The sequence below is a fragment of the Ranitomeya imitator genome, chromosome 1 (assembly GCF_032444005.1).
Source record: "Ranitomeya imitator isolate aRanImi1 chromosome 1, aRanImi1.pri, whole genome shotgun sequence".
Taxonomy (NCBI): domain Eukaryota; kingdom Metazoa; phylum Chordata; class Amphibia; order Anura; family Dendrobatidae; genus Ranitomeya; species Ranitomeya imitator.
Genome location: NC_091282.1, coordinates 27,664,821 through 27,691,435, shown reverse-complemented (window position 1 = coordinate 27,691,435; position 26,615 = coordinate 27,664,821). Strand labels below are relative to the sequence as shown.

The 26,615-nt window shown below is 46.1% G+C and overlaps 1 protein-coding gene across 3 annotated transcripts in view; it reads left to right on the top strand.

The window, feature by feature from the left end:
* C6 (complement C6) overlaps positions 1–26,615 on the top strand; it is a 105,749-nt gene that overhangs the window by 50,349 nt on the left and 28,785 nt on the right. For all 3 annotated transcript variants that reach the window (XM_069745909.1, XM_069745908.1, XM_069745907.1), the window contains 5 exons: positions 11,753–11,888; positions 12,086–12,233; positions 13,961–14,161; positions 18,120–18,360; positions 20,948–21,073. In XM_069745909.1, coding sequence (XP_069602010.1) covers positions 11,753–11,888; positions 12,086–12,233; positions 13,961–14,161; positions 18,120–18,360; positions 20,948–21,073 — 852 coding nt within the window. The remainder of the gene's footprint in view (positions 1–11,752; positions 11,889–12,085; positions 12,234–13,960; positions 14,162–18,119; positions 18,361–20,947; positions 21,074–26,615) is intronic.

The following is a 26,615-nucleotide window of genomic DNA, read 5'->3' as shown; positions in this document are numbered from 1 at the left end:
ATGTTGTGAGGTGAAATTTTAACCCCGCGCTTTCCAATTCACCAAAAATTTTGCCCCTATCTACATAATGGGGAAAAAGTGAAAGGAAAAGTGTTGGAGGCGTCGCAGCTACAGAAACAAAATTTTGCACAGTCACACGTCTGGACCCCGAGAGCGTCATAGGCTACGTTGTGAGGTGAAATTTTAACCCCGCGCGTTCCAATTCACCAAACAATTTTGCCCCTATCTACATAATGGGAAAAAATGAAAGGAAAAGTGTTGGAGGCAAATTGACAGCTGCCAGATGTGAACAAGGGGGACTTAAAGAATGAGAGCGATGGCGCCAAAGAGTATATACCGTACAGTTGCTAAGGTGGGGCCTCGACATGGGATACTCACCACACACGGGGATATGAACACACACAAAATGCGCCACACACTACCACGTGCTTGAACACATATTACCCTCAGCACACATTTCACCACAAATACACCAACCTCGCCACATAAAAGTCAAAACACAAAAGTCGCCACTCAAAACTCGCCACGCGCAGAACTCGCCACATGCAAAAACTAGGCTCTTGCAAAACTCGCCACAAGTGCAAAATTCTCCTCATGAAAAACTCGCCACACGCAAAACTTGCACACGCGGAAAAATTGCCACATGCACAAAAGTTGCAACACATGCAAAAGTTGCCTCACACAAAACTTTCACATACTCAAAAGGCACCACACATAATACTCGCAACGCGCAAAACTCGCCATGCGCAAAACTTGCTGCACACAACTTGCTACACTAACCTGTCACATGTAACTCGACACACAAAAAGTTGCTACACGCATGTTGCTACACAAAACTCATCTCACAAAAGTCGCTACATGCATGTCGCCACACGCAACTCAACACACACAACTTGACAAACGAAACTCGCCCTAAAACACACACAAGTCTGGTATTATCCTTCAAAAATAAAAATCTGATTAATAAGCAGACAAACTACAACAATTGCACCATATAGGAAATACGGCAGCTGTCAGTCACATGACCTGTCTATTATGTGTATGTGTGAGCTAATATATACTGCCAGGGGGAGTGCTTCCTGTTGGCTGGGGATTTATCAGGCTGCCAATTTATCTTACAAATACTGAGGTAAAAATACTGAGCAAATAACGTGTGAACGAGGTCTAATACAGAAGGAGATGACACACAGGTATATACTATATACAGGGGAGATGACACACAGATATATACTATATACAGGAGAGATGACACACAGGTATATACTATATAGAGGAGATGACATACAGGTACATACTATATACAGGAGGAGATGACATACAGGTATATACTATATACAGGGGAGATGACACACAGGTATATACTATATAGAGGAGGAGATGACATATAGGTACATATATATACAGGAGGAGATGACATACAGGTATATACTATATACAGGAGGATATGACATACAGGTTTATGCTATATATAGAAGATGACATGCAGGTATATACTATATGCAGGAGGAGATGACACTCAGATATATACTATATACAGGGGAGATGACACACAGGCATATACTATATACAGGAGGAGATGACATACAGGTATATACTATATATAGAAGGAGATGACATTCAGGTATATACTATATATAGGGGAGATGACACACAGCAGGTATATACTATATACAGGGGAGATGACATACAGGTATATACTATATACAGGAGATGACATACAGATGTATACTATATATAAGGGAGATGACAAACATGTATATACTGAGGTGATGAGGTGAAAATGAGAGGTGTGAGGTGAAAATGAAAAGGTGTGAGTGCAAAATGAGAGGAGTCAGGAAAAATAGTGGAGTGATCAGAAAATGACAGATGTGAGGTTGAAATGACAAGTGTTTAGGGGGGAATGAGAGGAGTGAGGGAGAAAATGAGAGGTGTGAGGGAGAAAATGAGAGATGTAAGGGGGAAAATGAAAGATGTGATTGGGAAAATGAGAGGAGTGATGGGAAAATAAGAGAAGTGAGGTGCTATAACTAACCACAGATATTTACTATGCCCAGGCAACGCCGGGCTCTTCAGCTAGTCTTTAATAAATAAAGAGCCCATATTTCTGGAACCGTATGGTGGATTTAAATTTTTTTTTTTTTTTTTTTAAATGGAATAATCAGGGGATAAAATAAAAGCAAATGCTGGACAATTTTGACCTTTTGACATGTCCCCTTTAAAATCTGAAAACTGGTAGTGATGTTCCAGGTGGGGCGTGGTGGGCGTCTAAATTAAATACTTGCACCCTCCGCTACCGACCAGCTTCACTCACTTTCCTTCAAACACTAATTGAACTTTGTGATGATATAATTTGGTAATTATTAGATTACGATTCATTTACAATATCAGAAATTGGATTTAATTACATTCAGGTGTTCAGAAAACAGTCTGCAAAAATTCTCAAAAGCGACCTTGCAGCCGTATTCCTGATCTCCTTGTAGCCATAACAACCATAACATATACAGACGTGGTTGAAATTTTTGGTCCCCCTCGTTTAATGATAGAGAAACCCACAATGGTCACAGAAATAACTTGAATCTGACAAAAGTAATAATAAATAAAAGATCTATGAAAATGAACAAATGAAAGTCAGACACTTCTGCTCCTTTCGGTGTATTTTGGCCCAGTCCTTAAGAGCAAACTGCTCCATTGTCTCGAGTTTGAAGGTTGCCTTTTCCAGACGCCTTGTTTCAGCTCTTTCCAAAGATGCTCAATAGGATTTAGGTCAGGGCTCATAGAAGGCCACTTCAGAATAGTCCAATGTTTTCCTCTTAGCCATTCTCGGGTGTTTTTAGCTGTGTGTTTTGGGTCATTATCCTGTTCCAAGACCCATGACCTGCTACTGAGACCAAGCTTTCTGACACTGGGCAGCACATTTCTCTCTAGAATCCCTTGATAGTCTTGAGATTTCATTGTACCCTGCACAGATTCTAAACACCCTGTGCCAGATGCAGCAAAGCAGCCCCATAACATAACAGAGCCTCCTCTGTTATGGACCTGGTGGTTAGGAGCACCCGGAATGACCTGATGGTTAAACTCACACAGCTCACACAAGCTCTGGGAAGTGGGAGCTCTGCTGACCGCAACCCTTAATCCTATCACAACAACTAGAAATAGCCGTGGATCGTACCTGACTCTGCCTAGACGCCTCTTCACAGCCTAAGAACTAACTAGCCCTAAGGATAGAAAATAAAGCCTACCTTGCCTCAGAGAAATTCCCCAAAGGAAAAGGCAGCCCCCCACAAATATTGACTGTGAGTTAAGATGAAAGTCACAAACGCAGAAATGAAACAGGTTTTAGCAAAGGGAGGCCCGACTTACTAAACAGACTGAGGATAGGAAAGGTATCTTTGCGGTCAGCACAAAAAACTACAAAAAGACCACGCAGAGTGTGCAAAAAGACCTCCGCACCGACTCACGGTGCGGAGATGCCACAATGCATCCCAGAGCTTCCAGCTAGCAAGGCAAAATCATGATAGCAAGCTGGACAAGGAAACAATGAACAAATAATAAACTAGCAGGGACTTAGCTTCTGCTGGAGTAGACAGGTCACCAGAAAGATCCAAGAGCGAACTGAACCAGTACAAGAACATTGACAGCTGGCATGGAGTAACGATCTGAGTGGAGTTAAATAGAGCAGCCAGCCAAAGAATAAACTACTTCACCTGTGGAAGGAACCTCAGAAGCAGCAGCTCCACTCACAGCCACCAGAGAGAGTCCATGGACAGAACTCGCCGAAGTACCATTCATGACCACAGGAGGGAGTTCGATAACAGAATTCACAACACTCCTCCATGCTTCACAGTAGGGACAGTGTTCTTTTCTTGATATGCTTCATTTGTCCGTCTGTGAACATAGAGCTGAAGTGCCTTACCAAAAAGTTCCATTTTTATCTCATCTGTCCATAGGACATTCTCCCAGAAGCTTTGTGGCTTGTCAACATGCAGTTTGGCATTTTCCAGTCTGGCTTGTTATGATTTTGTTTTTCAACAATGGTGTCCTCCTTGGTCGTCTCCCATGAAGTTCACTTTGGCTCATACAACGATGATGCTGCGATCTGACACTGATGTTCCTTGAGCTTGAAGTTCACCTTTAATCTGTTTAGTAGTTTTTATGGCTCTTTTGTTACCATTCGTATTATCCGTCTCTTTGATTTGTCATCAATGTTCCTCCTGCGGCCACGTCCAGGGAGGTCGGCTACAGTCCCATGGAGCTTACATTTCTGGATAATATGTGCAGCTGTAGTCACAGGAACATCCAGCTGCTTGGAGATGGTCTGATAACTTTTACCTGGCCAGTGATGGTGATAAAATATATGCAAACTTTATTGATTAAGAATTTGGTATTACATGGTGGGAAAAACAAGGAGGTGAAAAGCTGCCACTATTCCAAGCGACAAATCGATACATAGCTAAATCTATCCAATTACATACAAATCAATAATAATCAATAATATCAAAATGGCACATGCTTCTAGAAGTGTTTCAGCAATTCCAGGACCTTTTTATTTATTTATTTGGATAGATTTAGCTATAAATTGATATATCGCCCGCTTTTCATCGGTTTGTTTTTTGGACTGAGCCGGAGGTCAGGTATTTGTAGCAGTTTGACTATTGGCACAATGTAATTATAACTTCTTATTTGTAAACTTTTCTCCAAATTTTAGTCCCTTTTATTTTTTTTTAAATTTTTTACATAATTTTTTCCTAAATGCACAGACTCTGAAAAACAAATTATTTACTTGGAGCGAGCGGCGGAAACCCGCCGAGACGTGAGCGAGCATCTGCTCAGCGCGAGGAGAAGCCTTTAGTTATGATTGCTGCACTCACCTCTGAGGTTTCTGGACAGGAAAGGAAACTGTCAGATATTACCGTCGTGGATAATCTTGTTTCCCAGCGGACGATCACGGACGCTGCACAACAAGAAGAAACAATGACGACTTTGTTTCCTTCCTCTGCCAAATAATTTGGAAACAGAATCTATGACAATATGAAAACATCCAGAATTAAAGGGGAGATTTACCATCATATGATACAATATGCAGAAAATGAGCAAAAAAATGAAGAACTAAAAATCCCAGCACTTTCTCTGTCATTTCTTTTTCTTCGTTTTGTCACATTTTCTCTCAAACTACAAATAAAACTGAGATCTAAAAGGTAATGTTTCTCTCATTCCGCTCTGAAGAAGCAATTTGCATAAATAAAACTGAGAAACACAAAAAAATTCCGTCTGATAGTAAGATAACTTGCTGCAGCAGGAGCCTTCCTCTCTGCAATGTCTGCTGCTAGGCGCTCTCCTAGTATAAGCCCAGCCCCAGAAGATGCATGAGAAAAATTAGCCCAAACTTACACTTAGAATCTTATCCTGTATCTCTGTATACAGGGAGCTCCCCCTAGTGGTGGCTGCAGACAGAATCTTATCCTGTATCTCTGTATACAGGGAGCTCCCCCTAGTGGTGGCTGCAGACAGGATCTTATCATGTATCTCTGTATACAGGGAGCTCCCCCTAGTGGTGACTGCAGACAGGATCTTATCATGTATCTCTGTATACAGGGAGCTCCCCCTAGTGGTGGCTGCAGACAGGATCTTATCATGTATCTCTGTATACAGGGAGCTCCCCCTAGTGGTGGCTGCAGACAGAATCTTATCATGTATCTCTGTATACAGGGAGCTCCCCCTAGTGGTGACTGCAGACAGGATCTTATCATGTATCTCTGTATACAGGGAGATCCCCCTAGTAGTGACTGCAGACAGGATCTTACCATGTATCTCTGTATACAGGGAGCTCCCCCTAGTGGTGACTGCAGACAGAATCTTATCATGTATCTCTGTATACAGGGAGCTCCCCCTAGTGGAGGCTGCAGACAGGATCTTATCATGTATCTCTGTATACAGGAAGCTCCCCCTAGTGGTGGCTGCAGACAGAATCTTATCATGTATCTCTGTATACAGGGAGCTCCCCCTAGTGGAGGCTGCAGACAGGATCTTATCATGTATCTCTATATACAGGGAGCTCCCCCTAGTGGTGGCTGCAGACAGGATCTTATCATGTATCTCTGTATACAGGGAGCTCCCCCTAGTGGTGGCTGCAGACAGGATCTTATCATGTATCTCTGTATACAGGGAGCTCCCCCTAGTAGTGACTGCAGACAGGATCTTACCATGTATCTCTGTATACAGGGAGCTCCCCCTAGTGGTGACTGCAGACAGAATCTTATCATGTATCTCTGTATACAGGGAGCTCCCCCTAGTGGAGGCTGCAGACAGGATCTTATCATGTATCTCTGTATACAGGAAGCTCCCCCTAGTGGTGGCTGCAGAGAGGATCTTATCATGTATCTCTGTATACAGGGAGCTCCCCCTAGTGGTGGCTGCAGACACGATCTTATCATGTATCTCTGTATACAGGGAGCTCCCCCTAGTGGTGGCTGCAGACAGGATCTTATCATGTATCTCTGTATACAGGAAGCTCCCCCTAGTGGTGGCTGCAGACAGGATCTTATCATGTATCTCTGTATACAGGGAGCTCCCCCTAGTGGTGGCTGCAGACACGATCTTATCATGTATCTCTGAATATAGGGAGCTCCCCCTAGTGGTGGCTGCAGACTGGATCTTATCATGTATCTCTGTATATAGGGAGCTCCCCCTAGTGGTGGCTGCAGACAGGATCTTATCATGTATCTCTGTATACAGGGAGCTCCCCCTAGTGGTGACTGCAGACAGGATCTTATCATGTATCTCTGTATATAGGGAGCTCCCCCTAGTGGTGGCTGCAGACAGGATCTTATCATGTATCTCTGTATACAGGGAGCTCCCCCTAGTGGTGGCTGCAGACAGGATCTTATCATGTATCTCTGTATACAGGGAGCTCCCCCTAGTGGTGGCTGCAGACACGATCTTATTATGTATCTCTGAATATAGGGAGCTCCCCCTAGTGGTGGCTGCAGACTGGATCTTATCATGTATCTCTGTATATAGGGAGCTCCCCCTAGTGGTGGCTGCAGACAGGATCTTATCATGTATCTCTGTATACAGGGAGCTCCCCCTAGTGGTGACTGCAGACAGGATCTTATCATGTATCTCTGTATATAGGGAGCTCCCCCTAGTGGTGACTGCAGACAGGATCTTATCATGTATCTCTGTATACAGGAAGCTCCCTCTAGTGGTGGCTGCAGACAGGATCTTATCATGTATCTCTGTATACAGGGAGCTCCTCCTAGTGGTGGCTGCAGACAGGATCTTATCATGTATCTCTGTATATAGGGAGCTCCCCCTAGTGGTGGCTGCAGACAGGATCTTATCATGTATCTCTGTATACAGGGAGCTCCCCCTAGTGGTGGCTGCAGACAGGATCTTATCATGTATCTCTGTATACAGGGAGCTCCCCCTAGTGGTGGCTGCAGACACGATCTTATCATGTATCTCTGAATATAGGGAGCTCCCCCTAGTGGTGGCTGCAGACTGGATCTTATCATGTATCTCTGTATATAGGGAGCTCCCCCTAGTGGTGGCTGCAGACAGGATCTTATCATGTATCTCTGTATATAGGGAGCTCCCCCTAGTGGTGGCTGCAGACAGGATCTTATCATGTATCTCTGTATACAGGGAGCTCCCCCTAGTGGTGACTGCAGACAGGATCTTATCATGTATCTCTGTATATAGGGAGCTCCCCCTAGTGGTGGCTGCAGACAGGATCTTATCATGTATCTCTGTATACAGGGAGCTCCCCCTAGTGGTGGCTGCAGACAGGATCTTATCATGTATCTCTGTATACAGGGAGCTCCCCCTAGTGGTGGCTGCAGACACGATCTTATCATGTATCTCTGAATATAGGGAGCTCCCCCTAGTGGTGGCTGCAGACTGGATCTTATCATGTATCTCTGAATATAGGGAGCTCCCCCTAGTGGTGGCTGCAGACTGGATCTTATCATGTATCTCTGTATATAGGGAGCTCCCCCTAGTGGTGGCTGCAGACAGGATCTTATCATGTATCTCTGTATACAGGGAGCTCCCCCTAGTGGTGACTGCAGACAGGATCTTATCATGTATCTCTGTATATAGGGAGCTCCCCCTAGTGGTGGCTGCAGACAGGATCTTATCATGTATCTCTGTATACAGGGAGCTCCCCCTAGTGGTGGCTGCAGACAGGATCTTATCATGTATCTCTGTATACAGGGAGCTCCCCCTAGTGGTGGCTGCAGACACGATCTTATCATGTATCTCTGAATATAGGGAGCTCCCCCTAGTGGTGGCTGCAGACTGGATCTTATCATGTATCTCTGTATATAGGGAGCTCCCCCTAGTGGTGGCTGCAGACAGGATCTTATCATGTATCTCTGTATACAGGGAGCTCCCCCTAGTGGTGACTGCAGACAGGATCTTATCATGTATCTCTGTATACAGGGAGCTCCCCCTAGTGGTGGCTGCAGACAGGATCTTATCATGTACAGTATCTCTGTATACAGGGAGCTCCCCCTAGTGGTGACTGCAGACAGGATCTTATCATGTATCTCTGTATACAGGGAGCTCCCCCTAGTGGTGGCTGCAGACAGGATCTTATCATGTACAGTATCTCTGTATACAGGGAGCTCCCCCTAGTGGTGACTGCAGACAGGATCTTATCATGTATCTCTGTATACAGGGAGCTCCCCCTAGTGGTGGCTGCAGACAGGATCTTATCATGTACAGTATCTCTGTATACAGGGTGCTCCCCCTAGTGGTGGCTGCAGACAGAATCTTATCATGTATCTCTGTATACAGGGAGCTGCCCCTAGTGGTGGCTGCAGACAGGATCTTATGTATCTCTGTATACAGGGAGCTCCCCCTAGTGGTGACTGCAGACATAATCTTATCATATATCTCTGTATACAGGGAGCTCCCCCCTAGTGGTGACTGCAGACAGGATCTTATTATGTATCTCTGTATACAGGGAGCTCCCCCTAGTGGTGACTGCAGACAGGATCTTATCATGTATCTCTGTATACAGGGAGCTGCCCCTAGTGGTGACTGCAGACAGGATCTTATCATGTATCTCTGTATACAGGGAGCTCCCCCTAGTGGTGACTGCAGACAGGATCTTATCATGTATCTCTGTATACAGGGAGCTCCCCCTAGTGGTGACTGCAGACAGGATCTTATCATGTATCTCTGTATACAGGGAGCTCCCCCTAGTGGTGACTGCAGACAGGATCTTATCATGTATCTCTGTAAACAGGGAGCTCCCCCTAGTGGTGGCTGCAGACAGGATCTTATGTATCTCTGTATACAGGGAGCTCCCCCTAGTGGTGACTGCAGACAGGATCTTATCATGTATCTCTGTATACAGGGTGCTCCCCCTCGTTTTTGGCTGCAGACAGGATCTTATGTATCTCTGTATACAGGGAGCTCCCCCTAGTGGTGGCTGCAGACAGGATCTTATCATGTATCTCTGTATACAGGAAGCTCCCCCTAGTGGTGGCTGCAGACAGGATCTTATGTATCTCTGTATACAGGGTACTCCCCCTAGTGGTGACTGCAGACAGGATCTTATCATGTATCTCTGTATACAAGGAGCTCCCCTTAGTGGTGGCTGCAGACAGGATCTTATCATGTATCTCTGTATACAGGGAGCTCCCCCTAGTGGTGGCTGCAGACAGGATCTTATGTATCTCTGTATACAGGGTGCTCCCCCTAGTGGTGACTGCAGACAGGATCTTATCATGTATCTCTGTATACAGGGAGCTCCCCCTAGTGGTGGCTGCAGACAGGATCTTATCATGTATTTCTCTATACAGGGAGGTCCCCCTAGTGGTGGCTGCAGGCAGGATCTTATCATGTATCTCTGTATACAGGGAGCTCCCCCTAGTGGTGGCTGCAGGCAGTATCTTATCATGTATCTCTGTATACAGAGAGCTCCCCCTAGTGGTGGCTGCAGGCAGGATCTTATCATGTATCTCTGTATACAGGGAGCTCCCCCTAGTGGTTGCTGCAGGCAGGATCTTATCATGTATCTCTGTATCCAGGGAGCTCCCCCTACTGGTGGCTGCAGACAGGATCTTATCATGTATCTCTGTATACAGGGAGCTCCCCCTAGTGGTGGCAGCAGACAGGATCTTATCATGTATCTCTGTATACAGGGAGCTCCCCCTAGTGGTGGCTGCAGACAGGATCTTATCATGTATCTCTGTATACAGGGAGCTCCCCCTAGTGGTGGCTGCAGACAGGATCTTATGTATCTCTGTATACAGGGTGCTCCCCCTAGTGGTGACTGCAGACAGGATCTTTTCATGTATCTCTGTATACAGGGTGCTCCCCCTAGTGGTGACTGCAGACAGGATCTTATCATGTATCTCTGTATACAGGGTGCTCCCCCTAGTGGTGGCTGCAGACAGGATCTTATCATGTATCTCTGTATACAGGGAGCTCCCCCTAGTGGTGGCTGCAGGCAGGATCTTATCATGTATCTCTGTATACAGAGAGCTCCCCTTAGTGGTGGCTGCAGGCAGGATCTTATCATGTATCTCTGTATACAGGGAGCTCCCGCTAGTGGTGGCTGCAGACAGGATCTTATCATGTATCTCTGTATACAGGGAGCTCCCCCTAGTGGTGGCTGCAGGCAGGATCTTATCATGTATCTCTGTATACAGGGAGCTCCCCCTAGTGGTGGCTGCAGGCAGGATCTTATCATGTATCTCTGTATACAGAGAGCTCCCCCTAGTGGTGGCTGCAGGCAGGATCTTATCATGTATCTCTGTATACAGGGAGCTCCCCCTAGTGGTGGCTGCAGACAGGATCTTATCATGTATCTCTGTATACAGGGAGCTCCCCCTATTGGTGGCTGCAGACAGGATCTTATCATGTATCTCTGTATACAGGGAGCTCCCCCTAGTGGTGATCGCAGACAGAATCTTATCATGTATCTCTGTATACAGGGAGCTCCCCCTAGTGGTGGCTGCAGACAGGATCTTATCATGTATCTCTGTATACAGGGTGCTCCCCCTAGTGGTGACTGCAGACAGGATCTTATCATGTATCTCTGTATACAGGGAGCTCCCCCTAGTGGTGGCTGCAGACAGGATCTTATCATGTATCTCTGTATACAGGGAGCTCCCCCTAGTGGTGACTGCAGACAGAATCTTATCATGTATCTCTGTATACAGGGAGCTCCCCCTAGTGGTGGCTGCAGACAGGATCTTATCATGTATCTCTGTATTCAGGGAGCTCCCCCTAGTGGTGACTGTAGACAGGATCTTATCATGTATCTCTGTATACAGGGAGCTCCCCCTAGTGGTGGCTGCAGACAGGAGCTTATCATCTATCTCTGTATACAGGGAGCTCCCTTTCTGCTTCCCAAGTTCCTGCTTATAGGGATTTGGTGCAATGTTAATGTCTGAGTATTCAGACCAGCGGCATGGTTAAACAATGCTATATCTAGTATTTTGTGTGACCTCCATGATTTGTATGGATGGCACAGAGTCTTCTAGACCTGAAAGGAACACTTTGGCGACATATTACAGCATGGATCTTTCGCCGTTCTTCAGAACGAGGTCTTCTAGAACCTGGATGTTGGACGGAGAATGATGACAATTTGTCTCTTCAATTCTCCCCATAGATGTTGGCTTTGGGTCACATCAGGAGACACTTGGTCCCTGAGTCACTGTCACCCTGTGCCTGGGGGGATCTCACATTGTAAGCTGTAATTTAAGTAAAAAATGATCTTTGTTTTTGTGAACAGGTCGATGCATTGACCCAAAATTGAAGTGTAATGGAGACAACGACTGTGGGGACAACTCAGATGAACGAGGCTGTAAGAGGAAACCGGAGACAAGGAGCTTTGAGTTCATCCCCGGGGTGCAGCTGATGGGAAATGGGTAAATCATGGAGTAAAATTAGTGATTCTATTGTTGGGATTAATTAAGAACTAGAATTATATGGACCAAAAAATGGACTAGTATCTGCCCAAGTCCTAATGCCCCGGGGTATTGGGGTAATAGCTCCCCGAACCTCTGCATTCTTATGTCCTGTCAATCTTACTGATTGGTCTTTTCCATCTCGTGTGGGGGTTTAGGTATAACTACCTGTCGGGGGAGAGTCGCGGAGAGATCCTGGATAACTCATTTTTTGGAGGAAGACGTGATACAGTTTCTGGCAATGGGACAGGACCAAATCGGAAGTTATATCGGGTGCCTGCAAACCTGGAAAGCATCACATTTCAGGTGCGCACTTTCTGTGTATTTTTCACTTTTTTCGCTCCTTGAGTATATTATTCCCCAGAAAGTTCTAATAAAGAACACGCCTGTAATTCTAATAGGGCATTAATCAGTGGTACAGGGGGACACATGAAGCCTTGTATCGTAGATTAGGCGTCTTCCTCACCTTCCGACAGTCTGCAGCCTTGTAGGAAATCTTCAGAAGCAAGGAAGTATTTAGAGGTTTGGAAGGGGGATAGGAGGGGGATGCAGCTGCAGACTCAGTGAAACAGCGAAAGGGAAGAAAAAGCATTTGACTATCACATTGCTTACAATGGACCAGTAGGAGACCATTCACTCCGAAAGTATAGAGCAAGAACGTATACAGAAGTCAGTAGAGGGAGGAAAACAGCCAGTTCTGGGGACTTAAAGGGGACAGCTACTTAAAATAAAGCAGCCATTTTTTATTTTTGTGTTTTCCTTTTTAATATGTATTTAATTCTCCTGTGACGTAGCTATATCAGAGCTTTCATTTTGCAGGATGAGTTTTAGTTTTCAATTGCACCATTCATTTTACCATATAATGCACTGAAAAATGGAAAAAAAAAATCAATGTTAGACAAAAATCATGAAAAAAAAAATTTGTATTTTTGTGTTCTCTTTTCCCAGCATTGATTATGCAGTAAAATGATCCAGTAATGTGATTCTCCACGTCAATACGATTATGGCGATACCAAATTTGTAAAGCTCTTTTTACTATTTTAGTGGTTTTAAAAATTCTGAATTTTGTTAAAAAAATGTTTTGTGTCACTATTTCCCAAGAACAGTAACTTGTTTTTTTATTTTCCCATCAATGGAGCTGAGTTTTTTATCCGTACCATTTTTGGGTAGATACAAAGGATCACTTTTTATTGCATTTTTGGGGAACGGTGTGCCGACCAAAAAAAATAGCAAGTTTTGACTTTGTTTTCTTTACAACAAATGCCACGGGGGTTAAACAATTTTATATTTTCTGACATGGAACTTTTATGGATGTGGAAACAATAAATATACATTTTTAAAATTTGTACGTTTTATTTTAATTTTAACTAGGGGAAAGGGGGATTAGAATTCTTATGATGTTTATATTTTTTTTTCCCCACTTTCTAGTGCTTCACATGATAATATGGATGGTGTCATTCAAACGTACAACCCACAAAAAAAAGCCCTCATACGGCTATGGGTACGGAAAAATAAAAGGTTACGAATCTTAAAAGAAGGGGGAAAAGAAAACGAAAACAGAAAATGTCCCTAGGGTGAAGGAGTTAACATAATTTACGGGAAATATCTTCGAGGGACCTATAAGGGTCTTTATATAGGCGTATGGGGAAAAAATAACATTATAAATGATAGCCAGTAAGGTTTTACCAAGGACAAAGTTGTCATATAGACTAGAAAGGAGTAGAAAACTGGACAGAGGAGTCACTTTAGAAACCTACAGGAACAGAAAAATTGTGAGTGTGGGCAGCATAAGAATAGCAGAGATGGATGCAATCAGGTAACTTGCTTGCAAAGACAAAGGTGTAACTTGTGACTTTACAAAGTAAAACTTGAAAGCAGAGACAAGACTGTTACTTAAGGATTGACACAGATTGTCATAATCTGATGACGCTTTCCCAAATACTCAGCTTTCACGTTGACTCTTGATGGATGCAGCTTTCATTATTTTGTACTGACTTTAGATAAAAATTATATGTGCATTGTGCATCTAACAGATGAAAGATGAAGAGGATGATGTGTCGGCTGATTTCTACGAGAGTATCATTCCTTTTGCTAAATCCAGTAGCAATTACTTAAATACTCAAAGCGGATCTCAAGGATCTAGTGGAATCCCCCTATTATTCCATTTTAAACGTAAAAGCAAACATACGAAATCATCGTCCTTTAAGGAATCCTTACAAGCCTCCTATAAGAAGGTAAGTAATCCCTGTTCCGGCATCTCGGTCATCGCAATCACAGGGATGGCAGCTCTCGAACTCTGAGATTATTGATGACTACTGATTTACCACTTTCATGTCCTTTGCTGGAATGTGGAACTAGATAGTGCATGATAGATAGATGGAAAGATAAATAGAGAGATCGATAATAGATAGTGTGGGGGGGTTGACTCACTCAGCTGCTTCACCAGGTAGACACAGGAACAGTTCTGGTGGTAGTTCACCTGCTGGTTTATTATAGACAGCATAAACCTTAGCAGGGTTCAGCTAAACAAACCGAGCCTTTCGGGCATAACGGTAAAACAAAACAAAGATAAAGTCCATCAGAGTCCTTTCCCTGCACACTTCACTGCAAGTAACGCACACAGGGTCCTTAGCTCCTACGGGAGCCACATGGGAGTTCCACCTCTCCCCAATACACCACCCAGACTGACTCTGATGGCCAGGTATTTAACAACCCATGTGATGATCACATAACCTTGACCTCACACAGGTCCTGTCAGGACTCTGCAAGTGGAGATAAGGTGGACCTCCTCCCACCCGCTCTATAAAGGTCCACTAAAACCAGTCCATAGCATAACTTAAACCTCAGTACATAGCGTGCTGGAGGAAAATGATTCTGGTTTTACATAACTGAAGCTAATATGTGCAGTGACGCATATCTCCCTTCATACACTGTGCCAGTGATCCTGTCACATATTCCCCCCTCTGCCCAAAGCCAGGGGTTTTGGCACCTCCAGACACTTAACAGGAAATTTGGAAGAGAGCATCCGCATTGTCATGTAACTTCACTGGCCTATGTTCTACTTAGAAAGTAAAGTCCTGAAGGGCTAAGAACAACCTAGTCACCCTGGCGTTCTTACCCTTCTTCTCTCACAACCATTTCAGAGGGGCATGGTCCGACACGAACTTAAACCAACGGCCTAGCAGGTAGTATTTCAGGGTTTAGATGTCCCACTTTATGGCTAAGCATTCTTTCTCAACTATTGTGTAGTTCTTCTTGCAAGATGAGAGTTTCCGGCTCAAGTATAGGATGGGATGCTCTTCTCTTTTGATTTCCTGTGACAGCACGGCTCCCAACCCAACCTCTGAATCATCAGTCTCAACCACAAATTTTTTACTAAAGTCAGGTGCGAGCAGAACCGGATGCTTGCACAGAGCCCCCTTCAGCTTTTGAAACGCCATCTCTGTGTTCGGCGTCCATTTTACTATTGTTGACTTGGTGCCCACAAGGAGATCTGTTAGCGGTGTGGCAATTATGGCAAAGTTCGGGATAAAACGGCTGTAATACCCCACAATCCCAAGAAACGCCCTCACTTGCTTCTTGGAGAGGGGCTGCGGCCATTCCTGAATTGCCTCTATTTTATTCAACTGGGGATTGAGCTCGTCTCTCCCATCTATGTAGCCCAAGTACCTGGCTCTTCCTTCCCTATGGCACACTTCTTGGGATTTATGGTGAATCCCATGTTCCTCAAGGCATCGAGGATCGCCTGTACCTTTTGCAGGTGCGAACTTAGTCAGGGCTAATGATGACAATGTCATCCAAGTAGGCTGCTGCATATTTCTTATGGGGGGGCCAAGATTCGATCCATCACCCTCTGAAAAGTAGTTGGGGTCTCCTGCAGTCCAAAGGGCATCCTGGTGTACTGAAAACACCCATCCGGTGTCGAGAAGGCCGTGTTCTCCTTGGTGCTCTGGTACATAGGGATCTGCCAATACCCCTTCGTCAGGTCAAGGGTTGTGAAGTACCTTGTGGGTCCAATTCGCTCAATAAGTTTATCCACACGAGGCATCGGGTATACGTAAAAATGGGACACCTCTTTGAGCCTGCGGTAATTGTTATAAAACCGTCAATCGCCATTGGACTTTAGTGCGAGGATGATGGGACTTGACCAGCCACTTCTCGATTACTCTATCACCCTGAGTTCCAGCATTCTCTTCACCTCCTTGGAGATTATCTCCCAGCGCGCTTTGGGGATTCTGTAGGATTTGAGGTTTACTCTTACATACGGCTCTGTTAGCACATCGTGTTCCACAACCTGTGTGTACCCTGGCAACTCAGAGAACAGGCCCCAGTTATGCTGCTGCAGTTTTCGACATTGTGCTTCTGGGCCGGCGTTAGCATCTCAGGAATCCCGACCTCCTCGATCTTGGCTTTGGAACGTGCCTCCAGGCAAGGATCTTCCAGCAGATCACGGTCCCATCAAGGTTTGAGTAGGTTCACATGGTATACCTAGTGCGGCTTACTGCGACCAAGCTGGTGTACCTTGTAATTCACATCGCCGAGTTTTTCCACAATCTCAAACAGGCCTTGCCACTTGGCCAAGGATTTGCTCTCCACCGTAGGGATAAGCACTAGCATGTGGCCCCCGAGCTGGAATTGCCTTAGCCTTGCTGATTGGTTGTATACCCTCACTTGGGCCTCCTGTACCTGGAGAAAATGTTCCCTTTACGATAGTCAATACGTGAGCCATCCTTTCTTGCAGCTGGGCAATATGCTCAATGACACTCCGGTGTGGCGTGACTTCGGCTTCGCAGGTGTCCTTGGCGATTTCCAGGAGCCCTCATGGATGTCGGCCGTACAGAAGCTCAAACATTGATAAGTCAGTGGAGGCCTGTGGGACATCTCTGATAGAAAAGAGCAGGAATGAGAGCAGATAGTCCCAGTTCCGACCGTCTTTCTCAACGACCCTCTTGAGCATGGCCTTCAAGGTCTTTTTGAAGCGTTCCATCAGCCCATCAGTCTGCGTATGGTAAATGGAGGTTCGCAGCTGAGCGAGATGGAAGACTCTGCACAGCTCCCGCATCACTTTGCTCATAAACGGGGTCCTTTTGGTCTATCAAAATCTCCTTGGGCAAACTGATCCTGGCAAAGATATGGACAAGCTCCCGGGTGATACTCATAGCTGAAACATTCCTCAGTGGCACTGCTTCCGGGTACCGGGTCACGTAGTTCATGACCACTAAGATGTAGATGATAGATAATAGATAGATAGATGACAGATAGTTACATATTTAGATAGATGATAGATAGATAGATAGATAGATAGATAGATAGATAGATATACAATAGATAGATGGATAGATAGATAATAGATAGTAGATAGATAATAGATAGATAGATAGATAATAGATAGATGGATAGATAGATAGTTAATAGATACATAATAGATAGATAGATAATAGATAGATAATGGATAGATAGATAATAGATATATATATAGATACATAGACAGTGTGAGGCAGTGACCCCTGTTACAGCTAGGGGGCGCTGTTTGTGCTCTCCAGAATGTGCACGGAGGCATAGAGAGGCCACGAGGGCGTATTACAGTTACAGGTGTAGCAATGATTAGAATGGTGAAGCAGTGACTGATTAAAAGCCCTGGAGTATAGGCAGAGGTGTGTCAGTGTTGGTCTTGGCAGCAGACAGAGCAGTTGTTTGCAGAGCACTCCCTGTGTGAGGCAACACAAGGGCAAGAGGAACCAAAGAGACTGACACCCTGCGTCTCAGGCTGTCTTTTGTTTACCCGGATGCGATCCAGAGGATACAGCGTGCTGTGCACTGCGTGAGTAAATAGACTTGGTCCCAGTGTGCGGTCACCCAGGGAAACTGGACAAAGGGAGGTCCGGTCTGTTTAGGGACTGCAAACTAAAGCTGAGTACTATGTATTCTAATGGACTGTGTGAAGTAACACATTAAAGGAACGTTTTGTTTTGAACTTGCTTGGGTCACTGCCGTTTCACTGCATATGGTGTTACCGCTACATTACAATAGATAGATAATAGATAGATCGATAATAGATACGAGTAGATAGATGATAGATAGATAGATAGATAGATAGATAGATAGATAGATAGATAGATAGATAGAATATAGCTAATATGTGGGTAATGTATCAGCTCCAGTTCATGGGTTTTACCATCTGTTTCCTTCTAGAATTCTAATTTCATCAGGATCAATAAAGTGATCTCTGTGTCAGAATTCAGAATGAAGAAGGACAATCTGTGGCTGTCGGACGTCTTCCTTCGTGCTCTGAATCATTTGCCCTTGGAATACAACTATCCGCTTTACAGCAGAATATTTGAGGATTTCGGCACCCATTACATCACTTCCGGCTCCATGGGGGGATCGTATGACCTCCTCTACCAGTACAGCGCCGAGGAGCTGAAGAATTCAGGTAAGGAACTAAGAATCCTTGTCCAGACCTCGGTAACTCTGATTGGAGGTCAGAGGACAGACTGACACAAAGTAACAAACAGACAGAGTAAGGTAACTAAGATCGCATCCGTTTACCCCTTTTAGATGCCACGTTCAGTAGTGTCTGTGGCATCTATGTGGCTAGACAGAAGGGACGGTGCTTCTGTCACCCTATCCCCCTTCATCAGTGGCGTACCGCTAATAGATACAGAGCACACGGTGAATGTGGGATCCATGAATCTGGGGGCTCGGCACCAGTGCCAACACCAGGTCCTAAGCAATGATGAAGGAGGAAGTGTGAGAACGGTGAGAGGTGAGTATTTTTTTTAAATTAATCAGTACTTTCTTGAGGCTATCATAGTGTTTAGATTGCTATGTGTGGCCGTCTTACTATGTGTGGGAGTGTCATACTAGTTGTAGGGTGATGTGGAGGACTTCATGCTATTTGCAGGGCTATGTGGGACCATCATACTATTTGGAGAGCTATGTGGGGACCATCATACTATTTGGAGAGCTATTGGGAGCCATCATAGTATTTGGAGAGCTATGTGGGGACCATCATACTATTTGGAGAGCTATGTGGGACCATCATACTATTTGGAGAGCTATGTGGGGTGTAGTGCAGCAGTAGCACACTTATGCAGTGATGAGGCATAGAGCCAGCAAAGTTCAAAGCAAAATGTCTCTTTAATGTTCAACTCATATAAACACAGCACACGATATCCTCCGGATTGCAGCCGGGCACATATCCTCTGGATTACAGTCACTAAACATGCTAATCCACCCCTGACCGGTTGCCGTGGGTGACTGCACAGCGGTGTTAAAGTCTCTTTACTCACAGCAATACAGAGTACACGATATCCTCTGGATTGCAGCCAGGAACCATATCCTCCAGTTTACAGTCACTAAACACGCCAGTCCACCTTCTGAGACAGTTGCCATCGGCGACTGCACCGCTGTGCACACTGTGGGATGCCAGGCTTTTCAGCTGCCTTGACCGTTTGGCTCTGCTGGCCTGAGTTGTCTCACACAGGTGGAGCTCTGCAGAGCCTCCTGCTCTGTACTCATGACAACACCAGACTACCACTGATTCTGAACCTGACGCACCCAAACCCTGTACTGCAGGGTTTTTAACGTGAAACTGTGGCCTTCAACCACATGTAAAACCCGTCCAGGAATGAAAAGGACTGCACCACTACTGTCCTGTAGTCCGTTTCAAAACACAAAAATCCCAGAGCAGGTTTTCCCTAAATCTGCCTTGTATGACTAACATGTCCAAGACCTATACTCACTTTAGTCTGCATTGCAACCACAGCTACGCCTGGGACTGCAATGCCCTCTCATGGCCTAAATACGCCTCCGTGCACATCCTGGGGGGGAGCATATAGTGACCCTCACATGTAACACCAGTCACTGCCTCACAGGGGGCAATCATACTATTTGTAGGGCTACGTGGTAGCCACCATACTATTTGGAGGGCTATGAGGAGCCATCATACTATTTGGAGGGCTATGTGTGGGCCATCATACTATTTTCGGGGCTATGTGGTGGCCATCATACTATTTGGAGGACCATGTTGGGGCCATTATACTGTTTGGAGGCATGTGTGAGGGCCAATTATACTGTTTGGAGGGCTGTGGTGGTGGCAATTATATTGTTTGGAGGGCTGTGTGGGGTCCATTATACTTTGTGGTGGGCTGTGTGGAGGCAGTTATACTGTCTGGAGGGCTATGTGGAATCATCATACTGTTTACGGGGGTGTCATTCTATTTGGAGGGTGCTGTTCGATGTGGAGGCCATCATACTGTTTGAAAGGCTATATGGAGGCCATCATACTATTTTGAGGGCTATGTGGGGGCCATCATACTATTTGGAGGGCTATGTGGGGGCAATTATACAGTTTGGAAGCCTGTGTGAGGACCAATAATACTGTTTGGAAGTCTGTGTGAGGGCCAATTATACTGTTTGGAGGGCTCTGGGGGGCAATTATGTTGTTTGGGGGCTGTATCAGGTCCATTATACTTTAGGGTAGCCTGTGTGGGGGCAGTTATATTGTCTGGAGGGCTATGTGGGGGCCATCATATGAGGGCTGTGTTGAAGCCATTATCCTGTGTTGGGGTCACTGTGAAGGTATCATACTTTGTGGGTGAGGTATCATAATGTGCATGTGGCGGAATTCACTGTGGGGGATTCATAGTGTGTTTGGGGGCCACATTTGTTGGTATCATACTTTAAAAAGGCCATTAAAAGGGTACATTAGTGTGTGGGAACATTAAGGGGTTTCAATAGCTGCAAAATGTAATTGTAAGAGTTGAAAGTTGTGGGATATGCTCGTCTGCTACCCTACCGAATATATATATATATATATTTTTGTCATGTGGGAGGGATTAGGAATACTGCTATGGGGCTACATGATTTCTATTTACACCCCTGTCCTTCATGATAGAATTGTGACATGCCAATGGTTTATCATCAAAGCTGGGGGCTTCCTGAAGACCCCGTGTCTGCCATCTTTGTGCTCATGTGAAGCCCTAGAACATTACTATTTACAATGTGTCTTCCATTAGGTCTGACCACTGCGCAATCAGTTGAGTGTTCGAGATGGGAAACAAAGCGACGGGTCTTTATTTTCTTCACGAAAACAACAGTTAATCACATATGTACGACCAACAAGATGACCGAGAAATATGAAGGTACCTGAGCCGAAAGCTGGTAATCTACTCGGATAGTCACCCTTTCCATGAATCATATGTTTTTAGATAATTGTACAAGATGCATTTCCAGACTGGCGCTAATCGGGCAACATTTTATTCTCTGCAGTGTAATACCACATATCACCACCAGGGGTAGTACAGGACTGGAATAACATGGCTGCTTTCTTCCAAGAACACCTGTTACGCCACACCTCCATGCATCTTCTGCCGCACCTGTCCATGTATCTTCTGCCACATCTGTCCATGCATCTTCTGCCACATCTGTCCATGTATCTTCTGTAACACCTGTCCGTGTATCTTCTGCCAGATCTGTCCATGTCTCTTCTGCCACACCTGTCCGTGTATCTTCTGCCACACTTGTCCATGTATCTTCTGCCACACCTGTCCCTGTATCTTCTGCCACACCTGTCCGTGTATCTTCTGCCACACCTGTCCCTGTATCTTCTGCCACACCTATCCCTGTATCTTCTGCCACACCTGTCCGTGTATCTTCTGCCACACCTGTCCGTGTATCTTCTGCACACCTGTCCGTGTATCTTCTGTCACGCCTGTCCCTGTATCTTCTGCCACACCTGTCCATGTATCTTCTGCACACCTGTCCGTGTATCTTCTGCCACACCTGTCAGTGTATCTTCTGCCACACCTGTTCATGTATCTTCTGCCACACTTGACCCTGTATCTTCTGCCACACCTGTCCATGTATCTCCTGCCACACATGTCCGGGTATCTTCTGCCACAACTGTCCATGTATCTTCTGCACACCTGTCCATGTATCTTCTGCAACACAGGTCCATGTATCTTCTGCCAGATCTGTCCATGTATCTTCTGCCACACCTGTCCCTGTATCTTCTGCCACACCTGTCCCTGTATCTTCTGCCACACCTGTCCCTGTATCTTCTGCCAGATCTGTCCATGTATCCTCTGCCACACCTGTCCCTGTATCTTCTGCACACCTGACCATGTATCTTCTGCACACCTGACCATGTATCTTCTGCCACTCCTGTCCATGTATCTTCTGCCACACCTATCCATGTATCTTCTGCCACACCTATCCATGTATCTTCTGCCACTCCTGTCCCTGTATCTTCTGCCACACCTGTCCCTGTATCTTCTGCCACACCTGTCCATGTATCTTCTGCCACACCTGTCCATGTATCTTCTGCACACCTGTCCATGTATCTTCTGCAACACAGGTCCATGTATCTTCTGCCAGATCTGTCCATGTATCTTCTGCCACACCTGTCCGTGTATCTTCTGCCACACCTGTCCGTGTATCCTCTGCCACACCTATCCGTGTATCTTCTGCCACACCTGACCATGTATCTTCTGCCACACCTGTCCATGTATCTTCTGCCACACCTGTCCGTGTATCTTCTGCCACACCTGTCCCTGTATCTTCTGCACACCTGTCCATGCATCTTCTGCCATACCTGTCCCTGTATCTTCTGCCACACCTGTCCATGTATCTTCTGCCACACCTGTCCATGTATCTTCTGCCACACCTGTCCGTGTATCTTCTGCCACACCTGTCCCTGTATCTTCTGCACACCTGTCCATGCATCTTCTGCCATACCTGTCCCTCTATCTTCTGCCGCACCTGTCCGTGTATCTTCTGCACACCTGTCCATGAATCTTCTGAAACACTGGTCCATGTATCTTCTGCCAGATCTGTCCATGTCTCTTCTGCCACACCTGTCCATGCATCTTCTGCCACACCTGTCCCTGTATCTTCTGCCACACCTGTCCATGTATCTTCTGTAACACTGGTCCATGTATCTTCTGCCAGATCTGTCCATGTATCTTCTGCCACACCTGTCCGTGTATCTTCTGCCACACCTGTCCATGTATCTTATGCACACCTGTCCACGTATCTTCTGCAACACAGGTCCATGTATCTTCTGCCAGATCTGTCCATGCATCTTCTGCCACAACTGTCCGTGTATCTTCTGCCACACTTATCCGTGTATCTTCTGCCACACCTGTCCCTGTATCTCCTGCCACACCTGTCCGTGTATCTTCTGCCACACCTGTCCGTGTATCTTCTGCCACACTTATCCGTGTATCTTCTGCCACACCTGTCCCTGTATCTCCTGCCACACCTGTCCATGTATCTTCTGCCACACCTGTCCATGTATCTTCTGCAACACAGGTCCATGTATCTTCTGCCAGATCTGTCCATGTATCTTCTGCCACAACTGTCCGTGTATCTTCTGCCACACCTATCCGTATATCTTCTGCCACACCTGTCCATGTATCTTCCGCACACCTGTCCATGTATCTTCTGCCACACCTGTTCATGTATCTTCTGCCACACCTGTCCGTGTATCTTCTGCCACACCTGTCCCTGTATCTTCTGCACACCTGTCCATGCATCTTCTGCCATACCTGTCTCTGTATCTTCTGCCGCACCTGTCCATGTATCTTCTGCCACACCTGTCCATGTATCTTCTGCCACACCTGTCCGTGTATCTTCTGCCACACCTGTCCCTGTATCTTCTGCACACCTATCCATGCATCTTCTGCCATACCTGTCCCTGTATCTTCTGCCGCACCTGTCCGTGTATCTTCTGCCACACCTGTCCATGTATCTTCTGCACACCTGTCCATGAATCTTCTGTAACACCGGTCCATGTATCTTCTGCCAGATCAGTCCATGTCTCTTCTGCCACACCTGTCCATGCATCTTCTGCCACACCTGTCCCTGTATCTTCTACCACACCTGTCCATGTATCTTCTGTAACACTGGTCCATGTATCTTCTGCCAGATCTGTCCATGTATCTTCTGCCACACCTGTCCATGCATCTTCTGCCACACCTGTCCATGTATCTTCTGCCACACCTGTCCGTGTATCTTCTGCCACACCTGTCCATGTATCTTCTGCACACCTGTCCATGTATCTTCTGCAACACAGGTCCATGTATCTTCTGCCAGATCTGTCCATGTATCTTCTGCCACAACTGTCCGTGTATCTTCTGCCACACCTATCCGTGTATCTTCTGCCACACCTGGCCCTGTATCTCCTGCCACACCTATCTGTATATCTTCTGCCACACCTGTCCATGTATCTTCTGCACACCTGTCCATGTATCTTCTGCAACACAGGTCCATGTATCTTCTGCCAGATCTGTCCATGTATCTTCTGCCACACCTGTCCATGTATCTTCTGCCACACCTGTCCGTGTATCTTCTGCCACACCTGTCCCTGTATCTTCTGCACACCTATCCATGCATCTTCTGCCATACCTGTCCCTGTATCTTCTGCCGCACCTGTCCGTGTATCTTCTGCCACACCTGTCCATGTATCTTCTGCACACCTGTCCATGAATCTTCTGTAACACCGGTCCATGTATCTTCTGCCAGATCAGTCCATGTCTCTTCTGCCACACCTGTCCATGCATCTTCTGCCACACCTGTCCCTGTATCTTCTACCACACCTGTCCATGTATCTTCTGTAACACTGGTCCATGTATCTTCTGCCAGATCTGTCCATGTATCTTCTGCCACACCTGTCCATGCATCTTCTGCCACACCTGTCCATGTATCTTCTGCCACACCTGTCCGTGTATCTTCTGCCACACCTGTCCATGTATCTTCTGCACACCTGTCCATGTATCTTCTGCAACACAGGTCCATGTATCTTCTGCCAGATCTGTCCATGTATCTTCTGCCACAACTGTCCGTGTATCTTCTGCCACACCTATCCGTGTATCTTCTGCCACACCTGTCCCTGTATCTCCTGCCACACCTATCTGTATATCTTCTGCCACACCTGTCCATGTATCTTCTGCACACCTGTCCATGTATCTTCTGCAACACAGGTCCATGTATCTTCTGCCAGATCTGTCCGTGTATCTTCTGCCACACCTGTCCGTGTATCTTCTGCCACACCTGTCCGTGTATCTTCTGCCACACCTGTCCCTGTATCTTCTGCCACACCTGACCCTGTATCTTCTGCCACACCTGTCCGTGTATCTTCTGCCACACCTGTCCGTGAATCTTCTGCCACACCTGTCCATGTATCTTCTGCACACCTGTCCATGAATCTTCTGTAACACCGGTCCATGTATCTTCTGTCAGATCTGTCCATGTCTCTTCTGCCACACCTGTCCATGCATCTTCTGTCACACCTGTCCATGCATCTTCTGCCACACCTGTCCCTGTATCTTCTGCCACACCTGTCCGTGTATCTTCTGCCACACCTGTCCGTGTATCTTCTGTCACACCTGTCCATGCATCTTCTGCCACACCTGTCCATGTATCTTCTGCCACACCTGTCCATGTATCTTCTGCCACACCTGTACCTGTATCTTCTGCCACACCTGTCCATGTATCTTCTGCCACACCTGTCCCTGTATCTTCTGCCACACCTGTCCGTGTATCTTCTGCCACACCTGTCCGTGTATCTTCTGCCACACCTGTCCCTGTACCTTCTACCACACCTGTCCGTGTATCTTCAGCCACACCTGTCCCTGTATCTTCTGCCACACCTGTCCGTGTATCTTCTGCCACACCTGTCCATGTATCTTCTGCACACCTGTCCATGTATCTTCTGCAACACAGGTCCATGTATCTTCTGCCAGATCTGTCCATGTATCTTCTGCCACACCTGTCCGTGTATCTTCTGCCACACCTGTCCGTGTATCTTCTGCCACACCTATCCGTGTATCTTCTGCCACACCTGTCACTGTATCTCCTGCCACACCTATCCGTGTATCTTCTGCCACACCTGTCCATGTATCTTCTGCCACACCTGTCCCTGTATCTTCTGCACACCTGTCCATGCATCTTCTGCCACACCTGTCCCTGTATCTTCTGCCACACCTGTCCATGTATCTTCTGCACACCTGTCCATGAATCTTCTGTAACACTGGTCCATGTATCTTCTGCCAGATCTGTCCATGTCTTTTCTGCCACACCTGTCCATCCATGCATCTTCTGCCACACCTGTCCATGTATCTTCTGCTACACCTGTCCGTGTATCTTCTGTCACACCTGTCCATGCATCTTCTGCCACACCTGTCCCTGTATCTTCTGCCACACCTGTCCGTGTATCTTCTGCCACACCTGTCCATGTATCTTCTGCCACACCTGTCCGTGTATCTTCTGCACACCTGTCCATGCATCTTCTGCCACACCTGTCCCTGTATCTTCTGCCACACCTGTCCATGTATCTTCTGCACACCTGTCCATGAATCTTCTGTAACACTGGTCCATGTATCTTCTGCCAGATCTGTCCATGTCTTTTCTGCCACACCTGCCCATCCATGCATCTTCTGCCACACCTGTCCATGTATCTTCTGCTACACCTGTCCGTGTATCTTCTGTCACACCTGTCCATGCATCTTCTGCCACACCTGTCCATGTATCTTCTGCCACACCTGTCCCTGTATCTTCTGCCACACCTGTCCGTGTATCTTCTGTCACACCTGTCCATGCATCTTCTGCCACACCTGTCCATGCATCTTCTGCCACACCTGTCCCTGTATCTTCTGCCACACCTGTCCGTGTATCTTCTGTCAC